A 12,291-nucleotide genomic window follows, 5' to 3' on the forward strand; every position below is an offset into this window, starting at 1 on the left:
CACACACGCACACACTCCAAGGAACTGGCAGGCATCAGCTATGTAAGACTAATGAAGAACTAATTAAGCTCTCACCTATAATTACTGACACAGCATGTGGCTGGGATTTCTGCAATCCTGAGAGAAAAGACCAGGTTCTCCCGTGCTTTCAGGCCTAAAAGCAGTGACTCTCACATAGTAGGTACTCAGTAAATGTTGTTTGTGGTGATATGGTATTGGAAAGTATGTTGTTTGAATCACATCCTTTTATTCTCTCAGACTCTGGGGTCATTATAAACTCCGCCAAGTTTTCAATACTTAGGAAATTTTGATCTGCTCTCTAGTTCCAGGGCTGACCAACTTTTTCTTTGGGGGGCAAGAAAATAAGTATTTTAGGCTTTTGGGGCCCTAAGATCTCTGTTGCAACCACTCCTGCCACTGTTGCATGAGAGCAGCCAGGGAAAATATGCAAAGAAATGGGCGTGCTGTGTTCCAATAATACTATATTTACAAAAGCAGGCAGAGGGCTGCATTTGGCCCCAGGACAGTAGTTTTTGGACCCTGCTCTAGCTGCTCAGAACAGTGCCATTTGCGCTGAGAAACAGCTCATTTGCTTTGTTTTCAGGATAGTTTTCTCCTGAAGTTCTGAGGGCTTTGCCCATTTGTGAAGGTCTGAGGGATGTACCTTGGAAATTGTGAGGTGTTCATCAAATTCCTTGGACAGTTAAAACTGTCAGGCGGCCTCATTCTTGCCAAGTGAGAGATTTGAGTTGCCTTATTCCACAGTCCCAGAGGGTTACGTTCAGAGTCAGCATACTCTGTGTTTTTGCTAGAACTTTCTACAAAGTACTCGGCTTTTCTTTCTTTGCTTGGTTCAATCTCTAGAGAAGACAGGAGAGAAGAAACTTCCAGTCCACCTCTGATGGCCATTTGTGCAAAAGGAATATGCTGTCTCCCCTTTCCCAACTTTCAGTGTCAAAAGCAGTGTCTTCAGGTCAATGAATGCAAGAAAGCTGTGGGTTGCACATCGCCAACCTGGAATATTCTGTGGTTCTCTTCTGTGACTCAGACCCAGCATGCAAGTTTTGTGCTTCTTTTTACCCCCCGTACTCCACCCATGGAAGGAAACTATCCTTCCCATTGTGACAGCTTTATTAGACCCATCACCCAAAGGTAGTTCTAGTTGTACTTGGTTATCACCCCTATTGAGAATCCTAATTAAGTCCTGAGGAACTGAGCCAATTCGTTGTTTCTTCATTTTAGCTCCTCCCTGGGCTGCCTCAATAGCTCATTTCCTTAGCAGGTTTCCTATCTTTTCTCCACTACAGTTAGAGCGCCCTGCTCTCCATGAGTACCTACCCTCCTCAGGGGAAAAGGGAACCAAACTTTATTTCTGAAATATTTCAAGTTCTTGGATTTTATGTTCCTGTTCACAGATCCTCCCAAGGGGGTGTAGGATCTTTATACAGTCAGGCCCTTTGGCAGCCCAAATATTGATCAAGAAGCAGTTGACAGGCAAAACCACGTAAGCTGATATGGTTAGACTTTTTGTCCCCACCCAAATCTCATCTTGAATTGTAATCCCCATAATCCCCATGTGTCAAGGGAGAGACCAGGTGGAGGTGATTGAATCATGAGGGTGGTTTCCCCTTTGCTGTTCTTGTGATAGTGAGTTCTCACGAGATCTGATGGTTTTATAAGGGGCTCTTCCCCCTTCACTCAGCACTTCTCCTTCCTGCCACCTTGTGAAGAAGATGCCTTGCTTTTCCTTCACTTTCTGCCATGATTGTGAGTTTCCTGAGGCCTCCTCAACCATGCAGAACTGTGAGTCAATTAAACCTCTTTCCTTTATAAATTACCCAGTCTCAGGCAGTTCTTTATAGCAGTATGAAAATGGACTTATACAATACATATGAATAGTTTACAAGCTAAGGCTACTTAACTACATCTCCAACCAAATTTGTAGCTTTCTTCCTCTAACCCCTTGGGACTGACATTTAAAGTCTCTTTGGAAAAGCGCAAGGACAAATCATACCCCACTCCCCCATAGTGCTAACTATGAGAGTTTGTTTGAAAAAATGTGCACATTTTGTGTTTGGGACTTTAAAAACCAATACATTAATGCTTGCATTTAAACTCTACCCTGTGGATAGAAGGGAGAATGAAGAGCACCATTGTGGGTTGGACACGCTTGTACAAAAAACATGGACTCCCAGAAGGAATCACCCCAAATTAAGGCCATTTTAGTGTGAGGGATTAGAATGGGCCATCTAATTTTCATACCTGGCTGCCAAGAGGATAAAAGGAAATGTCTTGTTGAAAAAAATTCTGTTCTGGTTTGTGAGATCACAATGTCTAGTGGCTGCAAATCTTGAAATTATGAGATTACTCAGAGCCTGTAATTTAAACTTTATTTCATATCTATTGTTAAATTACACAAAATCAGTGAATGGTTTGTAAAGCTACACCAATGGACAGATGTTTACAGTTGAAATCATGGGATTTACATAATGGCAAAAATGTATATTTATAACATCCTCTATATACAATAATCAGTATAGATGGAGAAAATGCACTTAATCTTTGCAAATCATGCACACCACAGCAATAACACAAAATGTTTTTTCTGTAACAAGCTTTTCCACTGGCTCAGGCTTCATCCTGCTTTCCAACAATATCTATCAGTTTTAAAAGCAAACATTTTCAATTAAAACTAAAGAAAATTGAAATACCATAGTGATCTACTAACTATTTTAAAAACACAATTGTACACAAAATAGTTTTACTCTAAAACACTGTGACTTCAAGGTGTGGAAAAATTCCTTTCAGTTTTTTAGCTCTCAGGATTTTCAGGACTGCAATACTGTCAGACAAAACAAAAGCTAGAAATACTGATACAAGCTCAGAGTCAAGAAAATCTATTTTAAACCCAAATACCCAGCTTCTTGTCCAGTTTGTGGCTATATTACTACAGATGAAACACAAGAGCAGATTGTACAAGATGTGACTTTATGGTCACACTTCTAAGCATGTCCCTTGTGAAAACATAAATGCCACTTTCAGTCACCTTGTTTGATTTACAGCCAGGAGGTTAGTGTAAGTCCTTGCATAAGTATAGCAAAATCCATAGTAAAATGAAAACTGCCCAGAATCATGATGCTTGACAGCACAGTGGGTTACATACTTCTTTTTATCTTGGTCAGCTTGTAATAGATACCATAGAAGTATTTTTGCATTGACTTACACTACCAAATTACTCTGCTCAACTCATATGTTCCTGATATGTAACCTCACTACAGAACACTTTTTACTTTTGCTCTTTTCAAAACAAAAACTTTGTAGAAGGGTTTGCCCACATTATCAAGGTGCTATTGAATAACTGGCTAGCCTTCCTAATACTTATTTTATCCTTTTTTGGCTTTTGTAATTGTCTACAAATCTGTCAACACGAAAAAGAACTAAAGGGCTAGAAATAGTTGGCCCAACTGGAAACATTACAATAGAGATGTACAAAAAGTAAGTAAGAGTTCACATTTTAGGTTAAATTCTATCTGATCAAGAATAACTTCAGCAATATTTTTAGACACATTATCCTGTTCAAGTTTCTTGATTAGGACCTCACTACACAGATATTGATAAAATAATTCTATAGAAAGAAAGTCCTGACTTTAATCCAGGATTATATACCACAATAACTTCAGCAACACACCATTTAGATGATGAAGAAAGATTCTATACATGGGTTAATTTGGAATGAGCACAATTCAGAGAAGCCTTAAAATGAATGAGAAGCAGCGCCAAAATGATTCCAGTATTGTTGAAATTACAGTGCCCTGAAAGCGCCTGGAAATTAGATCTTTACATTGGTATTTCATTTTGAAAAAAAGGTGTTTTGTTTAATGTGAGATACACCCTGTGTAAAACCTTTAAACAGTAGAAGGTAGAAAAAGTTTAAAATTTTAAACATCTCTTAAATATCAAGATATGAGTCCTGTTCTTGAAAAGCCAATATTTTGACATAAAACTACCCATGTTTGGAGAGGAATTTTTTATTTTCTACAGCTCGGTAAGATTCACCATCAGTTGTTATTCTATTTAAATAGATTCCTTGTTAAAATCAGAAGAAAATAAAAGGTTTTATGTTTCATTTTAGTTGCTTTATGTTTATACTTATTCTCACCCCTGGAAAAAATGTTTGATTCCAAGATTGGGTTTTAACAGTGTATCATGAATAATTTAAAGTCCATTTCTTAGCCATAAGTTAAATGGTCACATTTTATGTTTTCACTTTGTCTCCATAACTAATTTAAGAACTTCTTAAAATATCTAAACAGCAATTTCTGGTGAGTCTGGTTTGGCTTTCGGATTTCATATTTAGTCCAACCCCAAAAAGACCATTTAATTCCATATTGAGATTTGTTTTACCTACACACAGTATAACACTGAATTGAAAGGCAACTGTAAAGGCAACATCTAAACTTTTTTTTAAAACTTCCCCAATGAAGGAAGCAGGATGTGTTTGGACACTTTCATCTTTTAAGCTATGCCATCTTTTCAGTGGCGCTTTGGGAGAAGTATGTACAGGCCTTTTTGAGCCATTTAACGCCATTTCTCTACACTGCCTATGTAGTCGTTGGTGCCATTGCTGGTGTTATCATTCTGCTCCTTGCCTGAGTTCTGCTTCGGGCTTTCCAGGTTCTCCTTCTGGCTCAAACTCTGAGTCAGATTCTGCATCAGATTCTGAGTCAGGTTCTGATTGGCATTCGGATTTGGGTTCTGACTCTGATTCTGATTCGGATTCTGGCTCTGGCCCTGACCCTGGCTCTGGAAATGGGTCTGAAGGAGCCTTCCCTTCAGAAATTTGCGTTGTTCCTGACGCTTTCGCCTGGCCTCCTGATGCTCTTTCTGCCTCATAAACTGATACCTCTGCAAAAAAAGGTCTTTGGCATAGCTGTACAACTCCATATCCAGAAAATTCAGTCCCTCAATACGCTTTTGAATTTCCTCATTGATCTCTACACTAGAGGCTCTAGTGGTATTATACTGGGTAAATGGCGAAATAAAGTTCATGTTGAAGGTTTTCTCAAACAGATATTGGGTCTTCCGCTGAAACTCAGTGAGGCCGAAGAACGCCATGTGCTTCAGATTTGACTTGGCACTTTCCAGAAGGACCTTGTTTCTTTGCTTTTCAGGCATGACAGAGAGGTTGTAGCAGCCTACCAGGGTCAGGTCGGAGAGCATGCGCACCTGGCGGTTGTTGGCTAGATTGTAGGGACAGTCCATAAACTCTTTGAGGGGGCAGCCAGACCAGTCATCGCCAGTGTAGCAGCTGGGCAGCTCTTCGGAGGTTGGAGGCCTTCCATCGCAGACATGCAGGGATGCTTTCCATGTTGCCCCTCTCTGGACATGCCTCCACTCACTCAAGTACCGGGACACTGGGTCTCGGAGGATGGTGATGTAGTGGAAGTTCCTATGGATGAAGCACAAAAACCAACAGTCAGAGATATGGGCGAAATAAGTGGAGTCATGGAGATACATGGCATATGTGGTGTTCACTGGCCAAAAAGGAAGGCAAAGCAAAAATGACAGGGATCTGATGGCATTTGTCCTGTAAACTGTACTGCAGTCCCCTCTCTGAGTCTCACTAGCCTAGAGATAGCTAATTTTTTCAACCAATTTGCTGATACTTCAGCTAAAACAGGTATGAAAAGGTTAGATTCCAGACATCGACCTTGTCATGCTTCACTCCCGTTCGTTCCCCCTTCCCCTCTTTTTCTCCCTCTCTAACCAAAGACAAAATCTTCCCAATGACACCATTGGCTAACTAGGCAACCACTTTATTTCATGCCCCCCACTCTAAACCATTTAGTGATCATGAAATGGAGACTCATTGGAAGCACATACTTTATTGGAGTGAAATGGAGTTCACAAGTGGGTTCAAATTCGAATCTTATTAAATATGCAATAGCATTTTTTCTAATATCCAGTCTAATCTGCATATCTTTTTGTTTTTAAAAAACTCATTAAAAGAGTGTATGATATGATACTCTTGATTCTGGCTGTTGTCATATTATGGCTCATACATTATGGAAGTGGAATGTAGAGATAGGCAGAGTAGCCCAGGGCCTCCAGCAATAAACACTGTGGTTAGTCACTGACTGAAACAGACATGGTAGCTGCCAATGGCATGTATGCAAGCTTGGTTTCTACCTTTGCTCCTATGATAATATTCCCAGGATAGGAAACTTAACTCTATCAGCAGCTTCAAAATGTCCCTTTTCCTTATCTACTAAAAGGGCACGTGGATGTCAGCAAGTGTGGAGGCTTTGCTGTATGGCTGTCTTCTCTTTAGGGCTTCAAACAAAGTTCTTTGCTCAAATAGCAGACTAGCAAACATTTAAACCACATGTTAACACACTCACACCATACATGGTAGGCACACGCCCCAGAAACATCAAGTCCATGATACAATCAGGCATACTTAAGGAGAGAACCGTGTCATTGTGCTTTTCATGAGAAATGGGTTACCACTCAGGTACAGAAGATGAAGGACGAGGCCACAGAAGGGCATATTGTGGAAAGAAAGCAACAATAAACATTGAATATTCGCATTTAGCTTCTTAAAGGAAACCCGGAGAATGGCTTGCAACTTTTCTGAAATATTCATTCCCGTCTGAGGGAGTGGTTGTTCTCTACACATGCATGAGGAGCCACAGGGAACCTGCTCAGCCACCTGCTTAACTGAATATTGGCTGATGTTCATTGAGGAAACGTTTCTCCCAACTGGGGCTTCCATCACCTCAGGCATCCTGAAATCTATCTCCTATGCCTCTATCCTGTACATGGTGCTTGCTCTGCCTGCCATGATCTTCCCTCTTTGGCTGGAAAATTCTACTCATCCTTCAATACCAGTTCAAGTACCATCTCTTTTGTGAAAAAATGTACCCCACTCTATGTTGCCAGTTATCATTTCTTCCTCTGTGTTGCCATAGCACTTCTATACTTAGCCTTTGTTAAAATATTTGTGATACTGGGGCTGGGCACGGTGGCTCATGCCTGTAATCCCAGCAGTTTGGGAGGCTGAGGTGGGTGGGTTGCTTGAGGTAAGGAGTTTGAGACCAGCCTGGACAACATGGTGAAACCCCATCTGTTAAAAATACAAAAATTAGCCAGGTGTGGTTGTGCTCTCCTGTAATCCTAGCTACTCAGGAGGCTGAGGCACGAGAATCACTTGAACCCAGGAGACGGAGTTTGCAGTGAGCTGTGGTTGTGCCACTGCATTTCAGCCTGGGCAATAGAGTGAGACCCTACCCCTCCACCCCACTGCCCCCCCAAAAATTTGTGATACTGAATTACAATTAATTGTTTATATTTCCACTTAAACTATGTTTTCAAGGACAGGGGCTCTGTCCTATTCTTCTATATAGCCCTCATCCCATCCATTCCAGCTTTGTACATTGGCCTTCATCCCTGGCATAAAGCAGAATCTCAGTAACTTCTTTAACTGCTTACTTGATGAACTATCCTGGGGAAGAGGAAGGAGAGAGCTAGGGACATGCCTTATGACATAAAAACTCTGGATAATCTTCTAAGTGCCTTGCAAAAAATCACAGGAAGGTTTTTCTTAAAATAAATCACTTTATATATTTTTTCAGGAAGAAACAAGCATTGGGCACAGGAGAAGCATCTGGGAGTGAGGATGGAAAAGGGGCCAAGAGCACTTTCACTTGTCTCACTACTTTCCCTAGGACCTGATCTTGTTGGTGCCACTAAAATTCATCTCTATGAGAAGCCACTGCTAAAGAGTAGCAGCTTTTGTTCTCCAGTAGCCTTTACCAACAAAGATGACTACTAAAGCCCTGGGTTCCCTCCTTCCACTCCTAGCTTTAGTACTCATCCATTCAGTGCATACTTATTGAGCCTTTATGCTAGCCCTGAGGCAACAGTTTAGTGGCAATTAGTCTGATTATTTGGAAAAAAAAAAGAAATTTATTAAGGTCTGTGACACATTTGGATTAACCTTTCAACCAGCTTTTCCAGGCATGCATTGTAATGGGGGCTGCTTGGTGTTCTAACCCCCCAAAATGGAGTCACCTTCATGCTTAGCTGGAAGTCTTCTTGCCCTAACTTCTTGTATTGGTTTAAGCCTACAGTGACATCTTCTGGTAAATATTAAGAGTGCACCACAGTGGAAGTCTGCAGCTCTCCTTCCTAAACATTGTTCCTAGCCTTTCAGAGCAAATACATCCCAACCACCAGGGTTAATGACACAATCAATGTTTCATAAGCACCACCCCTACCCCAACATGGATAGAGAGAAGGCAACACAGAGACAGACTTTCAGAGAGGGTCTCTCATGTTGTGGGTGTGTGGATCCAGTATGCATTCAACTTGAAGGTCACCTAGTGCCCTTAAGAAATACGGACAGCCCAACGTAGGCAGCCTCAGTGTCTACACTGTAGGGATTTTCACTGCAGCAGAGAAGTTAGAGGGGCACACACATACACACACTGCTGCCTTGGTGATAACAGCCACCTAGACTCAGATGACAAAACCTGCAGAGATTCAGTGAGTGTCAACAGCCCCCTTCTTCCAGGGCAAATAGCCTTGGGGACCCAGAATGCCTCAACTGAAAGCACTTGATGCTGCTTAGAAATATTCCACGTGTAGAAAGAAAGAAAGATCTGCTGAAGGGTAGGTGTCCAGTGTCCAGGGGTCTCCTGAATTGCATGGAAGTAGGAAGGCAGGTAAAGATAACACCTTGGAGGTTATGTCAGAAAAAGAATCCAGGATGCTCATTATATCCAAGGAAGAGCTTTTAGGGCAATATCAGAGAAGCACGCTGGGGAATGCAGCTGGGGTCGGGGGCAAACAGAGACATGGCCAGTTTTCCCTCAGTGGTCAGGTCAGGTCAAGACTTGCTTAGTCTTGGCACCTAATGTGTGCCTGGCACTATGGCAGGCACTGGGGATACAGACAGGGATAAGACATGGAAACCCGGGGAAAGTGTTTCAATTTTGTGTGCCATGAATGCTTGGAGCAAGTGCAGGGTATGATTTAAAAAAAAACACCTCACACTGATTTCTAACCTAGCCTAAAGATAAGACAAGGGTTTCTGCAGCTTTATTTTGAAAAACAAGAATTAGATGAGGCAACTGGGCATGGTGGCTCACACCTGTAATTCCAGCACTTTGGGAGGCCAAGGTGGGCAGATCACTTGAACCCAATAGTTCAAGACCAGCCTGAACAACATGGTGAAACCCTGTCTCTGCAAAAAATAGAAAAATTAGTGGGCGTGGTGGTGCACACCTGTAGTCTCAGCTACTTGGGAGGCTGAGGCGAGAGGATCACTTGAGCCTAGGAGGTAGAAGCTGCAGTGCACCATGGTATCACCACTGCACTCCAGCCTGGGTGACAGAGTGTGAGACTCCATCTCAAAAAAAAAAATGAGTCAAGGAGAGAGGAAAGGAGTATGAGACAGAAGGATCAGCATGAGCAGAGGCACAGAGGCATAAACCAGCCTATTGTGCAAGAGAAATGTGCATCAAAAAACCTCCCGGGGAATGAAGGAGTAGTGGCAGGAATTGAAGATGGAGAGGGAGCCCAGGACCTGGTTGTGAAAGGACACAGATGCCATATTAAAGCATTCAAAGTTAATTCTGCAGGCAACAGAGAGGCTTTGAAGGGCTTTAAGCAGGGGAATGACATGATGAGGTCTGTGTTTTAGAAAGATCATTATGTATATGAAGATGAAATTCGTGAAGTTAGTTAAGAGGCCACTGCAGAAGACAAGGCAAAAGAGAAGGAGGAGCAGACTAGAGAAATATTTAGCGGGTAAAAGTGACAAAAGGGATTCAGGGGAGAAAGAGGAGGAGGACTTAAGGATGCCTCCTAGAGCTCTGGAGGAAGGACTGAGGTGCCTGCGGGACATCTGAGTAGAGTTGAATGAACAGATCTGGCACTCAGAGAGCAACCTGGGCTGAAGATAAGGTACGGAGTGGTCAGCACAAAGTGGTAATTTCCAGACCATCATGGTCTATTTAGGGACCTTTTTAAAATTCCACTTGTGTGGCTTCAGATATTCGAAGACAGCATTTACCCCAAGGCTTCTCTTCTTTATGCTAAAAATGGTTTTCAACTATTCTCTATATAGCTTCAAGGCCCCGCTATCCTGTTGTCTGCCTGCAAGTGCATTCCACTTTATTGGAACATGGCCTGCTAAGCACGATCTGACAAGCAACAAGAAGGGACAGCCTATCACCTTCCTCATTCTTGACACCATTTCTCTTAATGTGGCCTCAGATCACATGGACCATTTTGGCGGCCACACCACACCACTGATACACAGTAAGCTCAATTGTTTCATACTTTCACATATATGCCACGCTGGAACTCAATCTATATTGTCAGGAACTGATGCAGTGTATTTGTGGCCCTGTTTAATCTCTTCTTGATGGAGGAAATCTAAGCCTGTCAAAAGACATCTACATTCTGATTATATCCCCCAATATCTTCACCATACTTTCCTGTTCCTGTTGGCAATGCCTGGATTCAGGCATTGATCAAAAAAGAGCAAGATGCAGGTGAGAGCAAGTCTCTGATAGTTGCTGGAAATCTTTCTTCAGGTTGACATGAAACTGAAGGGTGCTGCTGAATGGACTGACTGAATTTTAACTGAATGAGGCCAGTTCAGCCCCAGGAAAATCATACGTCGCCTGTTTCACTTAGTAGTAATTGGACAGGACTTTCTTGTGACCAAATGTATCACCTAATTAAAATGACAAGGTGTCACATTTTTAAATTGGAGCCATGACTCCCCATTGGGTTACATGGGTTAATTGAATGGCTGATTGGTGCTTCTGTATGCCCATCGTGCCTTTACAGGCACTACACAGTTAAAGGTTTACCACCTTCTACTGAAGGACAGTTCTCTGGGTGGCCTTGGACCAACACAATACTCCCCTCGTTCTTGCTTGTCATTCTTAAGAATAACTGTAGAATGTGCTGGGAGTGCAGCATCCTGAGATAGGGAGGAACTGCCTGAAACAGCAAAAGCCTTGTTCCAGTCCTTCCTGGAGAATCTAACATCTTGAGATAGGGAGGAACTGCCTGGGACAGCCCAGCCTTTGTTCCTCTCTCTCGGAAGCAGGATGTCCTTCAAAGCTTTGCTAAATGAGTCACATGGCCCCTGAGGTATATAACTCAGGAAAGGCTGCCTTTTGGGGTCCCTCAGCTATGGTGCAAGTGAGGCATGCTTAATCGAGACTCATTCACCCAGGCAGCTTTCTTGAGTCTTGGGAAACCATCTCACAGTGGATCCTAGGCTTCTTTTGTCCCTTGCTGCCTATCTGTAAGTAATAAACCCACTTCATGTAACTTGTTGCTTATGAGTGTGTTCTATCTCACCAAACCCATATAAGTTTATAAACAATGCACAGTGAACCTGCTTTGTGTCTACAAGTTTAGGCCAACTTTTTCCTGTCACTGATAAGCAATTGTCGAAATAATAGCAACAAATGAAAGAGTTGTCCAAGCAAGAAACCAAAGGGCCATCCTTGACTCCTCTAATCTCCCCTCACTACTAAGAGCTAAACATTCGCTTAAGTCCTTTCCAGTTTCTAATAGCTCTGAAATCCATCCTTTGCACCACTGCCTGGGGTCAGGCCTTCATCACTTCTCTACTAAAACATTGCAGTAGCATCCTGTCCTACTCTTCAGGTCTCCAGTCCCATGCCACTTCCACACCCCCAGATGGCACATACCTGACCTGTCATTCCCTAATTAAGCCCTCCCAGTGGCTCCCTATCAACTATGACATGAAGCCAAGCTCCTCCACATGCTACAGACAGCCTTGTGGAATCCAGCAACCACCTTTCTTTCTGTCCAGCCTTCTCAAGTGAGCTCCCTCTATACAAGTCTTTCTCAATTGTGAGTGATCTTCCATCTCCACTCCCCAAACCCCCAACTCTGGGCCACTTGGCAATATCTGGGGATATTTTGGTTGTAATGACTTGGGGAGGGGGTTGGTACTGGCATCTAGTAAGTCAAGTCCAGGGATGCTGCTAAATATCCTATCATGCACAGTCCCCCTACAACAAAGAAATACCCTGCCTCAGATGCCAATAATGCCAAGGTTGAGGAACCTTGCTCTATACCCTATATGCTGAATTTTCCAAATCAAAGTCCCAGGCAGTGACTCCACAGGTGCTTTGCCTCTGTATATGGAGTGCCCACTCTTTTGAATGGCTTCTATTTATCCTTTGTAGGTTACCTGGCAAAGTCTTTCAAAACTCAACTCAAAGACTGTCTCCT

General features: G+C 42.6%; 1 protein-coding gene across 3 annotated transcripts in view; it reads right to left on the bottom strand.

The window, feature by feature from the left end:
- Positions 1–2,375: 2,375 nt before the first annotated feature.
- The window catches only part of HS6ST2 (heparan sulfate 6-O-sulfotransferase 2), a 317,733-nt gene continuing 307,817 nt past the window's right edge, over positions 2,376–12,291 (bottom strand). For all 3 annotated transcript variants that reach the window (XM_008967173.5, XM_008967170.4, XM_008967171.4), the window contains one exon: positions 2,376–5,449. In XM_008967173.5, the coding sequence (XP_008965421.1) occupies positions 4,579–5,449 (871 nt within the window). In that variant the 3' untranslated portion in view covers positions 2,376–4,578. The remainder of the gene's footprint in view (positions 5,450–12,291) is intronic.

The sequence above is a fragment of the Pan paniscus genome, chromosome X, assembly GCF_029289425.2.
Source record: "Pan paniscus chromosome X, NHGRI_mPanPan1-v2.0_pri, whole genome shotgun sequence".
Classification (NCBI taxonomy): domain Eukaryota; kingdom Metazoa; phylum Chordata; class Mammalia; order Primates; family Hominidae; genus Pan; species Pan paniscus.